General features: G+C 39.4%; 2 protein-coding genes across 10 annotated transcripts in view; both read left to right on the top strand.

The window, feature by feature from the left end:
• zmiz2 (zinc finger, MIZ-type containing 2) overlaps positions 1 to 9,787 on the top strand; it is a 33,286-nt gene extending 23,499 nt beyond the window's left edge. For 8 of the 9 annotated variants that reach the window (XM_039615196.1, XM_039615194.1, XM_031732978.2 and 5 more), the window contains 11 exons: positions 69 to 210; positions 552 to 630; positions 1,125 to 1,256; positions 1,391 to 1,496; positions 2,410 to 2,567; positions 2,656 to 2,723; positions 2,815 to 2,883; positions 5,972 to 6,213; positions 7,310 to 7,431; positions 8,828 to 9,037; positions 9,331 to 9,787. In XM_039615196.1, the coding sequence (XP_039471130.1) occupies positions 69 to 210; positions 552 to 630; positions 1,125 to 1,256; positions 1,391 to 1,496; positions 2,410 to 2,567; positions 2,656 to 2,723; positions 2,815 to 2,883; positions 5,972 to 6,213; positions 7,310 to 7,431; positions 8,828 to 9,037; positions 9,331 to 9,438 (1,436 nt within the window). In that variant the 3' untranslated portion in view covers positions 9,439 to 9,787. Of the gene's footprint in view, positions 1 to 68; positions 211 to 551; positions 631 to 1,124; positions 1,257 to 1,390; positions 1,497 to 2,409; positions 2,568 to 2,655; positions 2,724 to 2,814; positions 2,884 to 5,971; positions 6,214 to 7,309; positions 7,432 to 8,827; positions 9,038 to 9,322 lie in introns of all 9 variants that reach the window. The other variant, XM_039615191.1, reaches the window with a different exon arrangement.
• A 6,187-nt stretch (positions 9,788 to 15,974) lies between these two features.
• ppiab (peptidylprolyl isomerase Ab (cyclophilin A)) lies at positions 15,975 to 18,276 on the top strand. The gene is made up of 5 exons (XM_031732987.2): positions 15,975 to 16,194; positions 16,771 to 16,801; positions 17,411 to 17,499; positions 17,582 to 17,754; positions 17,849 to 18,276. Exons 1-5 carry the CDS (start codon positions 16,126 to 16,128, stop codon positions 17,982 to 17,984), a joined length of 498 nt encoding a protein of 165 aa, XP_031588847.1. The 5' UTR covers positions 15,975 to 16,125; the 3' UTR covers positions 17,985 to 18,276.
• Positions 18,277 to 20,355: the final 2,079 nt, after the last annotated feature.

The raw sequence follows: 20,355 nt of genomic DNA, 5'->3' as shown, positions 1-20,355 counted from the left end.
TGTCTGTCAAGGCACCACATAGACCTTAAATTCACTGATGCATCAGAAACTGCAACTTTCCATTCAAGGTAACCCCAGTGACGACCTGCGTCTGACTTTCCCTGTACGAGATGGTGTAGTGTTGGAGCCTTTCAGACTGGAGCACAACTTGGCTGTCAGCAACCATGCCTTCCACCTGCGAGACTCTGTCTACAAAACACTAATGATGAGGTATAAAGAACAACACTGCAGTCACATGACGAGAGCAGAACAAAGTGAGAAACAGTGTTTGGAACAGTTTGAAGCCTGAGCTTTGGCTTACATAGATTACTTGTACATACACTGACCACATTTAATATCATCATCCACCATTGTACCAGGATATGACAGAAAAAAAGAAAAAATGTTATTTTTTCTTTTTGAAAATATTTGAGGGACACTGTGCTGTGATATGAAAATAAATTGCTCTCTTCCTGAGCAATTTAAAACAGCAGAAAGAAAACAAATGAAGAATGTCTGATAACCCCACCCAGTCTTTTCCCCTGACAGCTGTTTTGTGTCTCCCTCCACAGGCCAGATTTAGAGCTGCAGTTTAAGTGTTACCACCACGAAGACAGACAAATGAACACTAACTGGCCTGCCTCTGTGCAAGTAAGCATCCATATCTGTTATATATTTGTGGACGTCAATATACACACAGGTATGTTTGTTTGGCTTTTTGTATGGACATTTATTATCAGTGCATTCATATGTCTGTTATTCCTAGGTTTAACCATTAGACTAAACACTAAACTCTGACCCTGAACCTCATTGTTACTTTAAACCTAAAGCCAAGTCTGAACCCTTAAAGAGGCATTTGAATGGCTATGAAAGGGGAAAAAAGTTTGGATTAAAAAATGTCATCACACTGATGGTCTAAAACTCAGTGGTCTATACTAGAGATAGCTGAGAAAGCTGGATATGTTTTGTATTTATTGGTTTTGGTTTCCTGTGACTAATTATAAACAGTTCTTGAGATAACATTTTGAAGAGGTAACTGTCCCCACATTTCAACTTTACTTACCACCTTTAGAAGAGATCTTAAACACAATTTGCCAGGATTTTGTTGACGTTTTCTCTTCTTCTCTCTTCTTCATTTTCATCAGGTCAGTGTTAATGCAACTCCTCTGTCCATTGAAAGAGGTGACAACAAAACCTCCCACAAGCCCTTGTATCTAAAGCAAGTGTGTCAGCCAGGGCGCAACACTGTACAGATCACAGTGACAGCATGCTGCTGTGTAAGTCACTCGATGTGACTGTTTCCTGACTCAGTCACGGAAATGTAGAAAATTTATTACAGTACATTACATTGAACTAATGAATTAACCTCATTTTGAACTCCAGTTTGCCCCCTATGTCTCTTTGTCCCCAGTCCCACCTGTTTGTGCTACAGTTGGTGCACCGGCCATCTGTCAGGTCTGTTCTGCAGGGTCTGATGAAGAAGAGACTGCTGCCGGCCGAGCACTGCATTACAAAGAGTGAGTTATCAACCTCATCAGCTACAGCAGGGCCCACTGGTTTCCACTTAACATTTTACCACGCTGTGCAGCTATTCAGTGATTTAGAAAGCCCTGTACAACTTGGTATAGTGTGTATGCAGCACGGGCTAAATATAAAAGATGACCATAGCCTCTGTGAGGTCGCATATTGATTAGCAAAGTTCTGTTACTAAGCCTCGAGTTGAACAGTTTTACCATAGCCATCTTGGTTTTTTAAAAGTATGCGGGATAGGCAAGGAAACAGATTTGAAAAATGGAGAGACAATAAAGATTTAAACTCTAGATATATGATAATGATAATCATTGAACACTATAGAGGATGATAGTTTATGAACTGAATTCCTTATTGTATTCAGTATTGGTGAAAAGTAGCAATTGGCAAATGGACTGGTACTTGTATAGCACTACTGAGCACTCAAAGCACTTTGTACAACATGTCTCATTCAACCATTCATACAAGCACTTTTTTCTATGTAAGTGCTTTCTATCTAACATTCATACTCTGATGGATGCATCAAATAGCAGCTTTGGGATTAGCAGCCTCCTCAAGGATATTTGGCATGCAAACTAGCATAGTCAGGGATCGAACCACAAAGCATTCGATTAGTAAATGACCCATTCTATCTTCTAAGCTACAGAGAATACAGAATGAAGGAGCTGACTTTGTAGACTTCCTGTTGTGGAAAATAAAAATTGACCATTGAAAGCAAACTGATTTGGGGATTTATTGAAAGAAACTTTGCAAGGGGATCAACACGGCACAAACAGTCTTCACATCAACATTGATACAGAAAAATCTTTGTCTATTTTGGCTGTAGAGTTTTCTCCTCAAAGCAGTTCTAGGAGCACTCGGGTAGTCATCTTTTTCATTTTTATGGTCATTTTGTTTCAGTAAAAAGAAATTTCAGCAGTGGCACCATTCCTGGAACCCCTGGTCTAAATGGGGAGGATGGAGTGGAGCAGACAGCTATTAAAGTTTCTCTCAAATGCCCCATCACATTCAAACGAATCCAGCTGCCAGCCAGAGGCCATGACTGCAGGCACATACAGGTAACGTCATGTGTGCACTTATTACTTATACCTCCAGATAAATTCAGTGGAGTTCTTTCAACATGGAAATCTTTGATCTTTTTTATAGTGTTTCGATCTGGAGTCCTATTTGCAGCTAAACTGTGAAAGAGGGACCTGGCGATGCCCCGTTTGCAAGTAAGTTCATTAACAATGACTTATTGCCTTTTTTTCATAATCAGTAATCGGCATAAAGTTTTCACTAGCTGTTTCCCCCTCTTGTTCACAGTAAAACAGCTTTGCTAGAAGGACTGGAGGTTGACCAGTATATGCTTGGGATTCTTGTCTATATCCAAAAGTAAGTGTTATTACTGTAAATAGTTACATAATAGAATCTCAAAATAAGTGAAATTTCTTAAATTGTAATAAATGTAAGAGTATACAGACAATGGTAGATGCAGCTGGCTGAGAACACAGAAAGGGAGGGGAAATTCAGGAAATTCATGACCCAGTGGGTCATGATATTCACCCCCAAGCAGTCATGACAGATGCTTGCTACTCCCCAAGCCTGGTTCTGCCAGAGGTTTCTTCCTGTTAAAAGGGAGTGTTTCCTTCCCACTGTCCCAAGTGCTTGCTCCAAGGTGATAGTTTGATTGTTGGTGCTTTGTGTGTATGTCTCTACAGTCTTTACAATATAAAGCACCTGAGGCGACTTCTGTTGATACATACAAGTAAAATGAAATTGAATTTAATTGATATACTCACTTCTGTACTGCTGTCATTTTTAACAAAAACAAAGTTTTCAGTATTTCTTTATTTGCCATAATCCTGAAAAATGATAAACCGCCATCTTATCTAAAGAGCTTGGTATCAGATTTTCAATTCACCACATTTTTGTGGTTAAAAAGAAAAATTTTCACAATAATGCAATATGTACACAGGACTGTACAAAAATGTTGAGTCCCCTTTAATTTCTTTATATTTTGCTTTCAGTTATTTTTGAGCAATAATTCTCTAGTCTTTCAGGTCTTTAAAAGTTTTGCTTTTTCACTTACTTTTTGCCGAGTCTGTACCTGACCATTTTCAGAGGACTATTTTTTGTTTGTTGAACAACTTAACTCTGACCTTTTGAATCATTCAAGCATAAAAAAGGCACTCAACTCAAGAAATGAACTAGTCTTGTCTCTACACATAACAGAAAACTAATCCAAGAACTAGTTTTAAATAGCATCTTTAGGCACTTTAATAGCAGACCATTGCAAACGCACTTAATTAGTTCCCATTTTAGTTGAATTTATGAGAAATGCCAAAGATAACATAGTTTAACAGACATGAAAAATTTTTGTTTCACTGACAATAGGCTTCCAAAAGTGCTATTAGCAGAAATAGCTATTATTGGCATTTCTTAACATGCTGTGGTGTGTTCTTAAAAAAACATGAGGAAACAGAACAAGCGGAGGACAACAAGTGATGGGTCTACAAAAAAAAACAAAAAAACAAAACCAAAAAAAAAAACAGGAGCATTAGTTTCCATTCATCACCCCAGTGTTGTTAATTGGGAATCATCAGATTGTTTGGGTTCTCTCTTTAATATTGAAAGCTCATCATAATATAAAATCCCTTCAAATGACTGTTGTTGGGAACTGGTGCTATATACAGTGGCTTGCAAAAGTATTTGGCCCCCTTGAACTTTTCCACATTTTGTCGCATTACAGCCACAAACATGAATCAATTTTATTGGAATTGCACGTGAAAGAACAATACAAAGTGGTGCACACGTGAGAAGTGGAACGAAAATCATACATGATTCCAAACATTTTTTACAAATAAATAACTGAAAAGTTGGGTGTGCGTAATTATTCAGCCCCCTGAGTCAATACTTTGTAGAACCACCTTTTGCTGCAATTACAGCTGCCAGTCTTTTAGGCTATGTCTCTACCAGCTTTGCACATCTAGAGACTGAAATTCTTGCCCATTCTTCTTTGCAAAACAGCTCCAGCTCAGTCAGATTAGATGGACAGCGTTTGAACAGCAGTTTTCAGATCTTACCACAGATTCTCGATTGGATTTAGATCTGGACTTTGACTGGGCCATTCTAACACATGGATATGTTTTGTTTTAAACCATTCCATTGTTGCCCTGGCTTTATGTTTCGGGTCGCTGTCCTGCTGGAAGGTGAACCTCCGCCCCAGTCTCAAGTCTTTTGCAGACTCCAAGAGGTTTTCTTCCAAGATTGCCCTGTATTTGGCTCCATCCATCTTCCCATCAACTCTGACCAGCTTCCCTGTCCCTGCTGAAGAGAAGCACCCCCAGAGCATGATGCTGCCACTACCATATTTGACAGTGGGGATGGTGTGTTCAGAGTGATGTGCAGTGTTAGTTTTCCGCCACACATAGCGTTTTGCATTTTGGCCAAAAAGTTCCATTTTGGTCTCATCTGACCAGAGCACCTTCTTCCACATGTTTGCTGTGTCCCCCACATGGCTTGTGGCAAACTGCAAACGGGACTTCTTATGGTTTTCTTTTAACAATGGCTTTCTTCGTGCCACTCTTCCATAAAGGCCAACTTTGTGCAGTGCACGACTAATAGTTGTCCTATGGATAGATTCCCCCACCTGAGCTGTAGATCTCTGCAGCTCGTCCAGAGTCGCCATGGGCCTCTTGGATGCATTTCTGATCAGTGCTCTCCTTGTTCGGCCTGTGAGTTTAGGTGGACGGCCTTGTCTTGGTAGTTTTACAGTTGTGCCATACTCCTTCCATTTCTGAATGATGGCTTGAACAGTGCTCCGTGGGATGTTCAAGGCTTGGGAAATCTTTTTGTAGCCTAAGCCTGCTATAAATTTCTCAATAACTTTATCCCTGACCTGTCTGGTGTGTTCTTTGGACTTCATGGTGTTGTTGCTCCCAATATTCTCTTAGACAACCTCTGAGGCCGTCACAGGGCAGTTGTGGAGCTGTTTTGCAAAGAAGAATGGGCAAGGATTTCAGTCTCTAGATGTGCAAAGCTGGTAGAGACATACCCTAAAAGACTGGCAGCTGTAATTGCAGCAAAAGGTGGTTCTACAAAGTATTGACTCAGGGGGCTGAATAATTACGCACACCCAACTTTTCAGTTATTTATTTGTAAAAAATGTTTGGAATCATGTATGATTTTCGTTCCACTTCTCACGTGTACACCACTTTGTATTGGTCTTTCACATGGAATTCCAATAAAATTGATTCATGTTTGTGGCTGTAATGCGACAAAATGTGGAAAAGTTCAAGGGGGCCGAATACTTTTGCAAGCCACTGTAAGTAAAACTGCAATTAATGAATTATGGAGACATGATATTAGAATTGAACAGAATTTGATAAAAGCCTCACGATTTATTCATTTATTTATTTATTTTTTATTTATTTTTTTTTCCCCTCAATTTTCATGTCTCACCCCTGCCTCCCTTCCTCAGTTCAGACTATGAGGAGATCACTATAGACCCAGTATGTGGTTGGAGGCCGGTGCCTGTTAAACCTGACCTTCACATAAAAGAGGAGCCTGATGGACCAGTCCTCAAACGCTGTCGCACAGTCAGTCCAAGTCACATGGTCTTACCAAATGTGATGGAAATGATTGCTGCTCTGGGCCCAGCATCATCCCCTTACCAAAGTCTGAATGCAGGAGGCAGAAACACCCCAGAGTACAGTCGGCCAGGTATGAAAGAGGTTTTTTTTTTGTTGTTGTTAGAATTTGAAGAGAGGAAGTTATAACTAACATAAATAAAATATAGTGATGTTTGTTTGTTACGTTTTGTTTTTTTTTAAGTCTGATTCAATTTTATTCACATTCACTAACCCCCTAATCCTAACCCCCCTAACCTCCTTTGCTCATTAAAAATTCTGAAATGTAAAAAAAATAATGACTATACATTAATATACAAATTTTAAATGTAAAAAATGTCTTACACCTAGGTTGGAGATTGGTCTATAAGATGGATAGATGTAATTTTGGTTTAGTTACCGTCCCTATTTTTTTGTATCCTGTGGTCATATTTGTATGTTAGCATCTGTTGTCTTTTCTGTATTTCTTGTTTTACTTTGTTCCACAGTCTTTTTTTACTGATGCAAAAACACAAAATTACTTGATGTGAAACGCTTTCCCAAATTCAGAGAGATTCACTTTACCACACCGGTCCATTAGCATACCAATAATCCCTTACCCTGTGGTGTAAGGGATTATTATAGGGATTACACTGCTAAAGAGCTGTATACCAAAAAAGCTGTCTTAAATAGCCATTTCATGTCAAGATTTTTTTTGGTTGAGATTTTAAATAGGTCTTAAGAAAAACTTCATTTTGATTTATAAAATGGTTCAAGAGCCATGACCTGATGTGGAACCACCGATTCTAATCAGATGGATTTAAAAACCTGACAAATGTATTTCTGTGCAACTTTGTTTGACAATTTTTTTTCATTAATTGATACCATTTTAAAGAGGACTGTTTGCTTGGTCAGAAATGTCCAGAAAATTACGTTTCCATGGTTTCCATGCTATCCCCACTTGTAACTCATGATATATATTGTGCACTGCATCATTGCACAAACTTTATATAAGCATAGAAGATAGATGTGAGGTAATCAAAGTAATATTACAAGCACTACAATAAACATATGCTCTTTGACTCTTCAGCAGGAAGTTTTCTCTCTCCACTGTTGCGTTGAGTACTATTATGCAACAGGGAAAAAAAGTCTCTACTGGTCTGTTTTTATTTGGTCAATGGAAATAATGTTTGCTATTATTTTTGTTGTAGGGAATCAGGGATTCTCCAACCAGCCAGGATTTACAGATTTCCCCAACACTCCTGGGACCCCAATACTAGGAGAGTATGCACCTTCTGGACCACCGCCTCCACTCCCTTATCAGTCTGAGCAGGTTGGATATCTTTAATACCCACTTATTATATAAGAAAATAAACGGGCAGGAAAAAACAGGGACCCTATGGCCACAGCAATGAGGATTAGGCTCAGTTTCCTCAGGTCTTTTCCTTTGATGGCTAAGTAGACTTCAGTGATAAACCAGAATAAATGCACCACAGTCAAAGGCCTTCTTATATACTGTATGTATGTACTGTTGTTTATGTAACCCTAATTGATGCAGTCCATTACTCGAAGAAACACACATAGTAGTTTATCTTAGGGGTAGCTACTAGAAGCTACTGGAAGTCTGACTTAAGATATAAAAATACAGTTAAAAGTCCACACTTGATACCCTCCTTTAGATTTTCTAAAGCCGTTCTGTGGGGCAGATTTGAGTCTTTGTCGGGCCAGTTCTGACCCTGGGCCTTATGTTTGACACTCCTGATTTAGATTATGAAAGGAGTAAACAGCTAACCTAACCAATGAGTGCTATAATAGGATGTCACTGAGTGGATATTGTGCACTGTTTTTTCTCACCCACACAGTCTGGCAGTGAGCACAGAAGCCCCACCCACTTGTTTTATAAGCTTCTGTTAACAAAGGGCAGCCCGTCGGAAATAATGTGGGCTTAAAGGGAGCATGTCCTTAATGGGCTAAAATGGCTTTTGTTCACATAGAGAATGAACTGAGGTCTGCACCAAGCCCCAATATAAGATAAATGAGGATTATTATGAACTGTTAAATAGGCAGAACTGTTATGGTAAATTTCAGTATATAAAGCTAGAAATGCACAAGGTAAGTCTTTTATGGTCTCTTAGAGCTCCTGGGTAACTCACTGCTCTCTCACTGCTTCATTAAAAGTGAGAAAAAGAGTGTTTTGTAAAATTTTAATGTTCTTTATTTTTGGAGAGCAGTCTTCCGATTTTACACTTCAAAATAATGCACACCTTTCATGGTCATGAAAGTGCTTGGCAAAATAGACAAAATGTAAAGTTTACCCTCAATATTTTAAAAGATATTATCTAGCTATAAGAGTATTTGCCTTTTTGATTGGTTAGTTGATTGATTGTTATTTATTTGTTTTGGTTTGACTCATGAATAATGATCTTTTTATTCCTGGCATCTAGCTTGAAATCATGCTTCTCTGCGCTTGGCTGTCATCAACAAACATGTTTGCTCACACTTGTAGTCACCGGCCACTAAAACAAATCCTGTCACTTGCAGCTGCTTTGTTTTTTCAAAGCAGCTGCCCTCCTTTTGCTGCCAGAAACTTCTTACCTTCAACCTCTGAAGTAAAGGCCTCAGTAAATTGTTCTTGCACACTATTATTTGTGGTGAATAATGTTGTCCATGTGATACTGTAAAATAAGCATTCCCTTCTTGTTTCCTTTTTTTTTTCTTTTTCCTGTCAGACGGGTCATTCTGGACAAGTTGACCACTCTCATAACATCCTCCAGCAGCATGGCTCAGGTGTGCACAGTAACCCGAGTCTGTGTGACACTGGCAGCCCTCTGCCACAGCGGAGCACCAATACCCAGAATTCCCTCGGACAGAGCGAAGGCACCTTTGGTCTGAGCGGCCCGGGACTGCCTGTAGGAGAGGGGACAGATCATGCGCTAGATGTGAGTAGAGGCCTGTTGATGTCGTACTAAATTTTCAGTTAAAAAAAAAATAGTAAAGAAATCAGAAAAAAACGTATAAACATACTGTAGCAAAACGTTTCCCATAAAGGAACAGAAATATGAACACGATCCACAGAAAGCGTGGGGAAAACAAGAAGTTTGGTTGTTGTTTGTGTATATAAAGATTTGAATACAGTTTTAATAAGATTTCTATATCTCAAACTTTCAGTGTTTATTTAATTTTTAAAACATTTTAAGTGTCTGTTTTTTTTCCTTAATTATCTGTCATCAAGCTTCTTCCTGAGCTGACCAACCCAGATGAGCTGCTGTCCTATCTGGGCCCTCCGGACCTTCCCAACAACAGCAGTGATGATCTGCTTTCTCTGTTCGAGAACAACTGAGTCAAACTTCCAGTCCAGCCTCTTTCTCTTTATTTGCTGTAGCTCGGCTCAGTTTTCTTCAACTTCTTTGTGTGTGTTATGGTGTTTTTTGTGTATCAGTTGCTCTGAAGTGTCCTGCTGCTGAGTACAGTGTTATGGTGTACGTAGGAACACTCTCCAAATGTGAACACTATTATGAGTATCAAGAATGCAACAGTACACAGGCATTGACTCTACAGACCAGCATTTGAAACTATAGCACAAATCACTGGCTGGAGTATTTTGTATTTAATGATTAAATTGTTTTTTGTTTGTTTTTTTTATTGGTGGAAGATACCTGTACATTCATAAAGGACTTCCCAAAATTTGACTGGGGATTTTCATACATTAACAAACACTTCTGCACATTGTGAGTGCTGCAAATTGTCTACAGATGACTGTATTGTCTGAGGTTTTAATGCAACTTGTCCACATGTTAAGTATGATAATGGAAACAAAAAGTATCATGCAAGAATATTTTGGTATTCTTGCCTTAAAATTACGTTTTTCTGTAAGGTTATTATTGGCTTATTTTTAATGCCAACTCAGCTTAAAGAACACATATATTTATTTATATATACAGTTAATTTGAATTTCCTTCCAGTACATAGCACCTTTTTTTAAAGCGCCCCTATTATGCTTTTGGAATTTTTCTCATTTTGTAGCTTTTTGTGTGTGTGTGTTAAGTTTACACAGTTCTAAAAGTAAAGGTTTATGCTAAACAGGGTCACTCCCCCATAGAATACACTGCTCCTAAACGGTATCATAATTATCTATGGACTTGTTTGGCTCTAGCTAATAATATCCGACTATTTACCAACAGCCAGCAACAGACTCCAACACAAACTTCATGACTCAAATACTGATATGGCTTCAGATAGCATCTTGCCAGTGGTGGAGTGAGTTCATTATTGCATTTCATTTTTGAGGGGAAGGTCAAATCCTACCATGAGCTCGCCTTCTCAGTTGAAAAAGTTGAAAACACTTGTTTTTCTAAGATTTTCTGTTAGTCATACAATGGAAAGCAATAGAAAACCTTTAGCACTGGTTATTTGCATAAACACATTGCCCAAGAATCTCCAAAAGTTGAATCTGTTCATCTGGACGTAGCGTTTTGTGGGAGAAACGTTTCGTCACTCATCCAAGTGACTTCTTCAGTCTCAGCTGACTGCAGGTTTCCCCAAACCTTATAAACAGTACATTTGCATAATGACTGAAACCAGCCCACTGAAGGAACAATGGGCTGTGAGGTCAGTTCCTTAATCATAATTATGCAAATTCCCATGACCATTGATCAACAATCACTGACCAAAACCCACTGATCAAAGAACACTGATCAATGGCCATGAGTACCATTCACAGAGAGTTGGGGAATGGCTGCAATCACAGCATTGTAAGATGGCGAAAGATGTACCCTTAGGCCCCTCCTCGATTCAGAGATGGTCTTTCCCTTTTCACGTAAATGGCCTCCTTGACTCCGGCGCTCAAACCAGCGTTCTTCCCTGTCCAGGATGTGTACATCCTCATCGTTGAAAGAGTGTCCACTGGCCTGTAGGTGTAAATAAACTGCAGAGTCCTGGCCTGATGAGGTTGCTCTTCTGTGTTGTGCCATCCGCTTCGGCTAGAGGTTGTTTGGTTTCCTGATGTATAAATCCTGGCAATCCTCCTGGCACTTAACAGCGTACACTATGTTACTCTGTTTGTGTCGGGGGACCCGATCCTTGGGGTGGACCAGTTTTTGGCGCAGCGTATTTTGGGGTTTAAAAGCCACAGAGACCCGGTGTCTAGGCCATTTACGTGAAAAGGGAAAGACCATCTCTGAATCGAGGAGGGGGCCTAAGGGTACATCTTTCGCCATCTTACAATGCTGTGATTGCAGCCATTCCCCAACTCTCTGTGAATGGTACTCATGGCCATTGATCAGTGTTCTTTGATCAGTGGGTTTTGGTCAGTGATTGTTGATCAATGGTCATGGGAATTTGCATAATTATGATTAAGGAACTGACCTCACAGCCCATTGTTCCTTCAGTGGGCTGGTTTCAGTCATTATGCAAATGTACTGTTTATAAGGTTTGGGGAAACCTGCAGTCAGCTGAGACTGAAGAAGTCACTTGGATGAGTGACGAAACATTTCTCCCACAAAACGCTACATCCAGATGAACAGATTCAACTTTTGGAGATTTACTTTCCTGGATGATTGAGAATGCATCAAGACATTGCCCAAGAATGACCAATTAAATCAAACTGGGCATTGGGATAAGTGTATTTTCAATAGACGGTATACAATACAAGTTGGAGCCCCTTTTGAAGGTTTGAGTTTAGCGTTTTCATTGTTGCCATTTTGGTTAAAAAAACATTTGACTGTGACAAGGAGGGGCAAGTCTGAATTCAATTCAGTTTTATTTATATAGCACCAAATCACAACAACAGTTGCCTCAAAGCGCTTTATATTGTAAGGTAGACCCTACAACACAGGTGTCGAACTCCAGGCCTCGAGGGCCGGCATCCTGCAGGTCCCAGATGTGTCCTTGATCCAACATGGCTGATTTGACTGCGAAACCATTGACTGGGAAACCAGTTGAGTATTGGCTACTGACTTGTCAATCACAAGTCATATAAACTTTCATTTTCAAACATAGTGTGATTTACAAAGCAGTGTTTTGTAAGTCTTAGTGACTAAACTCAGAAATAAGTTACTGAAGTCAAATCACATATGGGGTGTGAAGAGGTGCTGGAGCAGTGTCCCTTTTATTCATATGAAAATTTTACATGGGACCGCTATTGAAAGAGCTATAGCAAGTCACATTTGTGAGTTCTTTCACTAAACCTTGTTTTTGTGACTCTTGCAAGTATCATTTGTATTATGAAATATTGGGTAGGTAAGTAAATAAATTACAGAGGCAAGGTGGAAATATTAAAAGGAAAACTATCGGTTTCTAAGAAAAGCCATATATATATATATATATAGGGCAAAGGGTGGAGTGCCCACTCCGGGTCGGGGATGAGTTCCTGCCCCAAGTGGAGGAGTTCAAGTATCTCGGGGTCTTGTTCGCGAGTGATGGGAGAAGGGAGCCGGAGATCGACAGGCGGATTGGTGCTGCGGCTGCAGTGATGCGGACGCTGCACGGTCCGTCGTGGTGAAGAGGGAGCTGAGTGTAAAAGCGAAGCTCTCAATTTACCGGTCGATCTCACGTCCCGACCCTCACCTATGGCCACGAGCTGTGGGTAGTGACCGAAAGAACGAGATCGCGGATACAAGCGGCAGAAATGAGCTTCCTCCGAAGGGTGGCTGGCCCTCCCTTAGAGATAGGGTGAGAGGTTCGGCCATCCGGGAGGGGCTCAGAGTAGAGCCGCTGCTCCTCCACATCGAAAGGAGCCAGTTGAGGTGGTTCGGGCATCTGACAAGGATGCCCCCTGGGCGCCTCCTGGGTGAGGTGTTCGGGCATGTCCCACCGGGAGGAGGCCCGGGGCAGACCCAGGACGCGCTGGAGAGATTATATCTCTCGGCTGGCCTGGGAACGCCTTGGTGTTCCCCGGATGAGCTGGAGGAGGTGGCTGGGGAGAGGGAGGTCTGGGCTTCTCTGCTTAGGCTGCTGCCCCCGCGACCCGACTTCGGATAAAGCGGATGAGGATGGATGGATGGATGGATATATATATATATATATATATATATATATATATATACACATATGTACATGTATATGTATATATGTATATGTGTGTGTATATATATATGTATATGTGTGTATATGTATATATATATATGTGTGTGTGTGTGTATATATATGTATATACATGTATATACATATCCAACAAAATGTGTGATCTATTTATAAGAACAGCCAGATATTCTGCATGGGGGAAGCCATGAGTGGTGTCTCAGTGAGGCTGTGGTCAATTTATGAGAAAATTCTAATTTACAAGATTGCAAAAGAATGTGGTATGATCCAAACCCAGTAAACTTGGGGTCATTTAAAAGTATTTATAGTTATTTTCAAGCAGCAGTGGTTTGATGAGTTTGAGCCGACCTTGGGAAACTGAAGATGATGATAGAAAAAAAATTGTAATTGATATTAATTTTGAATATTATTAATGAAATAACTAAATATTATTCTTACATAATTTAGTTTGTTTACATTTATTCAGGTAAAGACATGATGATTTTGTGCAATTTTTATTTAAATTAAATATTATAAGTAACTATATTTATTCATACAAGTATTTCTTGCTTGAGACCCACTAATTGTTAGCATGATCTATTGATGATAATGCAAAATAAAGAAAATTGACAAACATTTTCTTAAATACACAATGATTACAGTGTAAAATTAGAGTGGTTAAGGTGTAGAGCTAAAAGACACATGTCGGCATAGAGTAAATGAGAAAAAGCCCAAAGTATGAAGGCATTGCCAGTAGGCCTTTTTCACAACATAAAGCTGGGAGAGCACTGACATTCATTGTCTCTCTGACATCCTTCAGCACTGTGAAATGTACAAAGCCTCACTTTCCCTCTGTTGGTTTACCCTCTTTTGAGGGCTTTCAAAAATACTTTATATGAGCTGTGTGTCATGGCATTTTCTGCCATTTGAAAGTTATTAGTATGTTTTTATATTGTTTTACATTTTTAACCCATCATGGCACGGGTTTACGTATTGTATAATCAACTGTTTTCATTAGAGAACGTGTGTGTGTATCAGACAAATTGTTAAACATGATAATTTTAATGTTATTAGTTGGATAAAGGATCGTTGTTGGCACTGTATACTGTATGTTTAAAAGTGTTAAAGCAACTGTAAAAATAAAGGTCATACATAAAAGATGCATGTGTGACAAAAAATGGACAGTCAGCAGTCATCAAGATAAAGTTAAAATTATTCTTAATGTGATTTTTTTAAAGTTGACATTTTTTTGTATGAACTATTTACTCGTTGTGGTCCAACACTGTTGACAAAACAACAGAAATTCTTTTCCAGTTTGAGCTACACAAAATTATATTTGAAAAGTATGAACAAACAAATTTACTACAAAAAAAACTAAACAAAAAACAAAATAAAAGATTTTTAGAAATGTTCTGCGTATTTTGTAACACATTGTAATTGCCATTATTTTCTATTTATTTTTTAATTATAATTATCATTGTATTCACAGTTGCTTTGTCCCCTTCCTGAAACCGAATCAGAATTAAACATTGCTATTTGACCAATGGTGTTTTTTCTATTTAACTTTAATAATATTTATTTTAGTTATAGCTTTTTGAATGTATTTATAGTATGTAAAGCTTTTTCCATCAGAATGTCAACTGCTGTTTGGGTTGGTCATCTTTATTAATTTTGTTTTCACTAATAATTAACTATTAGTCTGCTTTTAGCTGAATATTTCAACTCTGTGTAATAAATGGATAAAATTAATAGCTTAAATCATTTGTTAAAATAGTTTGTATGTTACAGCATTTTTGAGCTCAGAGTGTAGCCTTTAGAATTAATCCTGCTACTTCTGTTAGCAGGCACATCATCAATAAACAGTAGTGTCCTGGTTCTACTGGCAACCATGCCTATGCCATAACATTGCCTCCACCATTTCTCTCTTTCTCCATACTTTTCTCTTACTAGCATGCTGTCCCAAGTCAAGCTTTGACTCTGTTTTTTCAGTCTAATGATACCTGCCTTGACATTTCTGTGGACCTCATATTGAGAGTTCCATTGAGCAGCTACCAAATGGAAATCCAACATCTGGAATCAGCTTCAAATCTTTGATCTACTTAATTTGTCATAGACCTCTCCTGACCATGAAACTGCTTGTTAGTGAACTGTACAGTTAATGCTGAACCTCTGAAAATGGGGGACTATGTATAAAAATTCCTAAAATTTTCTTTTCAGACAGTTCATGATGCCATCCACAAATGTTGGCTGAAGCACTATTATGCAAAAAAGAAGGCATATGTTAAAATGCATAGTAGTGTAGTGTCACGATTGTGTGTGCACCAAAGCTCATTCAAAATGGACCAAGGCAAAGTGGAAAACTGTTTGGGGCTCAGATGAATCGTCATCTGACCCCACATGTAATTGATGTAATCATCAAAAAACATGAAAGTCACATCTTCAAACTTAAAGAGAAAGATCGTCCAGCCTTTGAGCCAGCGCGCAGTTCAAAAGCCTGCATCAATCTGTGTAGCATTGATCATAGCTGCCTACAAAATAAAGTTAGCTATTTCATCATTTTTGGTTCTTTTCAGTTTAATTCCATTTTATCAAATGAAAGCTTTATCAAACCTTATCAAGTGCCAAGCCCCAAAACAAAGTTTTGAAAAAATGAAAAAAAAAAATGCATTAGAGGGAGTATGTTAGTGAAATGATCAACAAAATGTGGATTTTCTTTGTTTGGTTGGTCGAGTTCATTTTTAGTTGACCTTTCAGTGAAAAATAAAGGGAATAATTAAAGTCAGGCACCTTACTGTTTTTCTCACTGCCCCGCCCTTGAGGGTTGCCGTGGTAATGTCACACGTAACCTTGATTATCTTAAATCCAATTGGTCTGTATTGGAGTCTTTGAAAGGGAATGGCTGTGATTGGCTGTGGACGATTTACAACGCTGCCGCAAGACACATACAAAAACATACCCGAGTGTAGCTGTCAGGATCAGTATATTATTTATCGCGAGCGCATTTGTGAACATGGGAAACCCCAGAGTTTTCTTTGACATCACAATTGATGGCGCTAACGCCGGCAGAATTGTAATGGAGGTAAGAGATTTCCAATCCTATTACCATTTATTTGTCACTCCGTGTTCCAGAGCCACAGCTTCGTCATCTTCTAAGGAGCAGTCTCCATTTCATTCCCAATAGTTTGACTAGATTTAAAACCTCGCAGTTTTTGTTTGTTTTAATCTTTAGTTAAAGCAAATGCATATAGGTGTCAGTGTTATCGTCAGGTGACAATATAAACTAAGGGCAGCCAGTGCTACTGTGGTTAGCACTGTGGTTTCCAATCCAGCCTTTCTGTATGCCGTTTATGGCTTCTTCCAGTGTCTCTGGATTCTCTCCGGGTACTCGGGTGTTCCGGGTTAACTGTTTTTTACATGAACTATTTATATTTGTGTGTTCCAGATGTTGCATTCGCAGATTCGTCAATTCCTATGAGTAGTTCATGTGGAAAAACGGGGTGGCTGTCTGTAGTACAGGGTTGGGTGTCGAGACATACATCCATCCATCCATCCATCCATCTCAAACTTGCGTGTTTTTATGACATCGATAAATTCTCAACCTTAAAATAGAATCCCCTGTTTCCTTTCCACTAATTGAAATCTCTGTGTTCTGTAGCTCCGGGCTGATGTGGTCCCGAAGACTGCAGGTAGGTGAGCTAGAAAAACATTTTCCGTGTTATTTCAAAGATGTGATGTGCGTCCTCAGCTTCCTCACACCCAACAATCAATTTATGTTTCACTGCTGGAAAGTTTGCGTTCCCATTTAATCTCAGCAGGATTTATTCTAAATATGTGTTGGGGCCATGGGTGATAGAGATTGTGAAAATAATACAGGAATCAACTGACTCATGGAGATACTAACACCTATAGCTTAATATTAAAAAGAGAAGGATATGTATAATGCTTTACAAATTTACTTGATCACCAACCACTAAGGTTTATGCCACAGTTGCCCAAAAGTTATATTATTATGACATTATTTATTATGTTTCTGTGATGGATAATTGACCATAAGTTACTTAATCAAAATGGTTTTTGTTTTTTTTCTATGTTAAAATATAATTATTTTTTATCCATTTTAGAGATGATAGATGGATAGAACTTTATTAACCCCTTAGGTTGGTTCCTCCAGGAAATTCGGTGAATATTCAGTGTTTTTACAAAAAAGCAGAAAAATAGTAGTGCATATAATTATTTTTATTGACTTTAGTTGCTTTATATATTTTTAAGTAAGCAACAATATGCTAATTTTACAGAAAACTTCCGTGCTTTGTGCACTGGAGAGAGAGGTTTTGGCTACAAAGGCTCCACATTTCACCGAGTGATCCCTAAATTCATGTGCCAGGTACAGTCGAGGCTTGGAATATGTAGTGTGTCTTCACGTTCACATGTATGTTTACCACATGTGCTTCCTTTTTTCCCTTCAGGGTGGAGACTTTACCAACCACAATGGAACAGGAGGCAAGTCCATCTATGGAGAGAAATTTCCTGATGAGAACTTCCAGTTGAAGCACACTGGCATGGGGACACTGTCCATGGCTAATGCAGGACCCAACACCAATGGTTCACAGTTCTTCATCTGCACAGCCTCAACTGACTGGTAAGCTCTACTTAGTAATACTGCTGCATTCAGGTTCTATTCAGCTTATTTCAGGTGTCTTTCTCGCATACTAATACTTTCCTCTGCTTTTCAGGCTGAATGGGAAGCATGTGGTGTTTGGCAACGTTGTGGAGGGTATTGATGTTGTCAAGGCAATGGAGAAGCAAGGTACAAAGAGTGGCACAACTAAAGCCAAGATTGTCATTGCTGACTGTGGTGAACTAAAATAGTGTAACTCTGTTTCTTTGTTTCAACTCATTCCCTTATCAGATATAGCCTTTATCATCCATTCCAGTCAGTTTTATGGTTCAATATATCAACAGTCAGAATAGGAAAAACACCAATTTGACCAATTTTCTCCTTCTAAAAAGTTTGTCTGCTGTGTTGTCATTTGTCCTGTTTGTTATTTATTTATTTTGTTTTATTATTTTTACCTATAACAATTATCCTTTTCAGAATCACATTTGTTAACAAAATCTAGATAAAATGGTGGTGGTGTTGTAAATAAACTAATTCAAAGCATGTTTTTTGTGTATGCCCTCTTTTATTTATACATATACACACATGCACTAGGGAGACCCTTAAGATTAACTTAAATTCTAAAGTCATTCATCCAGCTCTGCTACTTTTGCTGAAATCACATAATACTTTGGTTTCAGAATTCTCTTTACAGGTTTTTGAATTATCTTGTTGCTTGAAATTTCCACTGCACTGTGAAAAGGTGCTTTCCGTGCATGCTTGTTTGCAAGTCATTGTCCTTCCTTACAATCCAAGCCCCCTAATTCTGAAGCTATAACTTCCCTCTATCCATCCATTTCATGTCAATTTTTTTATATGGCTCCAAATCACAGACTCTTTATATTGTAAGGTACAGGTGCTACAATAATACGAGACCCCAACAATCAGATGACCGCCTATGAGCAAGTACTTGGCAACAGTGGAAAGGAAAACTCTTTTAACAGGTCATAGCGCAGGGGTGGGCAACTCCAGGCCCCGAAGACCGGTGTCCTGCAGGTTTTAGATATCACCCTGGGTCAACACACCTGAATCACATGATTAGTTCTTTACCAATCCTCCGGAGAACTTCAAGACATGTTGAGGAGGTAATTTAGCGATTTGAATCAGCTGTGTTGGCTCAAGGACACATCTAAAACCTGCAGGACACCGGCCTTGGAGGCCTGGAGTTGCTCACCCCGTCATATCAGAACCAGGTACAGGGAGGGGCCTCCATCTGTCGTGATTTGTTGCGGGTGATGGTTGACATCGATCCATCCATTTTCTTTTGCTTATCCAATTGAGGGTCATAGCAGAGATGGAGCTTGTCAGTCAGTTGCAGGGATTATGCATAGTGAAAGACAACAATGCAAACTCATATTCACACCTTCAACCAATTTAGAATCAATAATTAACCAAAACAATAACTACTCCAATATAGTAGAACCTAACTGATTTATCGATGGGCTGACAATTTCAGCCAATATATCTGCAATCTGCTGCCCTGAGCCGCTGTTTTTGTGCTGCCGACCTGTGGCGACAGTGGAACAACATGTTGCCCATCTATTTTTACCATCACTCTAAATGATATATAAGTACAGAAACTCTGAGATTGACAAATTATCCATACAGAGCAGGCGGTGGTGTGTCAACAACAGGTGGACCCACTGCAGGACCAGGCAGAGCTCCAGACCAGAGTTCTGGGGATCTGGCTCCTCCCGGGCACCACCTCCGCTGCCCCCAGCACCAGTAATGACACTCCACTGGATGAGGGAGGGGGATGAGCCCTAGGCCATGTATGTGGCACAAAAAGAATTGGGCACTGAGGCTGCTCATGTTGCTGTCTGGGGAATCTACTAACGATTGTCCCCCTCATCTTCAGACTTCTCCCATTATAGAAGGCGTGACAGTGAGATTGAGTAGATCCTTAAAGTGTCTCATCCATCGGCTGATTATATTCTTCTACCTCTGTATACTGTATACAGTGTGTGCTTTCACCTACCGAGTTGTCTCACAATTTTCCAAATTGGCTTGAGACTGATCAAAACTCTTGTTTTCTGATTTCACTCTTCCTGCACCTTTTTTTTTTCCCGAACCTCTGCCAGACATTCCATAAATGTGGGTACATCAGGTCTGTCCAGCATCTTCCTCCCCCACCTGCCTGTGATCTGATGATATGATTACAAAAATGATCATCAACCTGTGACCTGTGATCTCCTGGTATCATGTGCACTTATGAACACCTTCATGCTTTAAAATGGTGTTCATTATGAAAAGGTTGTGGTTAGCACAGAAGTCTAGTAACAGTACACCACTCAAGTTGTGACTGGGCAAGCCATTCCTCTCATTCACACTGTCACAATGTCCTCGTCCATGGAGCATTTAAGTCCACACCCAGTGACTTTCTACCAGCCGCTAACTGCATTTTCTCCTTTTTCCCCTCTAAACAGAGTTTCGCGTTCAGCATGCTCCCTCGCCCCTGTGTTATGTTTATCATTTCGTCCTTACAGTAAATAAACCTGCAACAGTGTCTGTCTGAGTGATCTGCCACCAGGGTCTACTAGTGTAATTCCTGACAGTGCTTTACTGCCTGGTATAACTCTCAAA

This window comes from Oreochromis aureus, linkage group 7, assembly GCF_013358895.1.
Source record: "Oreochromis aureus strain Israel breed Guangdong linkage group 7, ZZ_aureus, whole genome shotgun sequence".
NCBI lineage: Eukaryota > Metazoa > Chordata > Actinopteri > Cichliformes > Cichlidae > Oreochromis > Oreochromis aureus.
The sequence above is the reverse complement of the archived record's forward strand: the minus strand, read 5'-3'. Positions and strand labels throughout refer to the sequence as shown.

Bases quoted from the DNA above. Each gene is read 5' to 3' on its own strand.
- ppiab (XM_031732987.2), top strand. From the start codon at position 16,126: ATGGGAAACCCCAGAGTTTTCTTTGACATCACAATTGATGGCGCTAAC. The intron at 17,500-17,581 runs GTACAGTCGAGG...TTTTCCCTTCAG, and splicing joins TCCCTAAATTCATGTGCCAG to GGTGGAGACTTTACCAACCA. The intron at 17,755-17,848 runs GTAAGCTCTACT...TCTGCTTTTCAG, and splicing joins TGCACAGCCTCAACTGACTG to GCTGAATGGGAAGCATGTGG.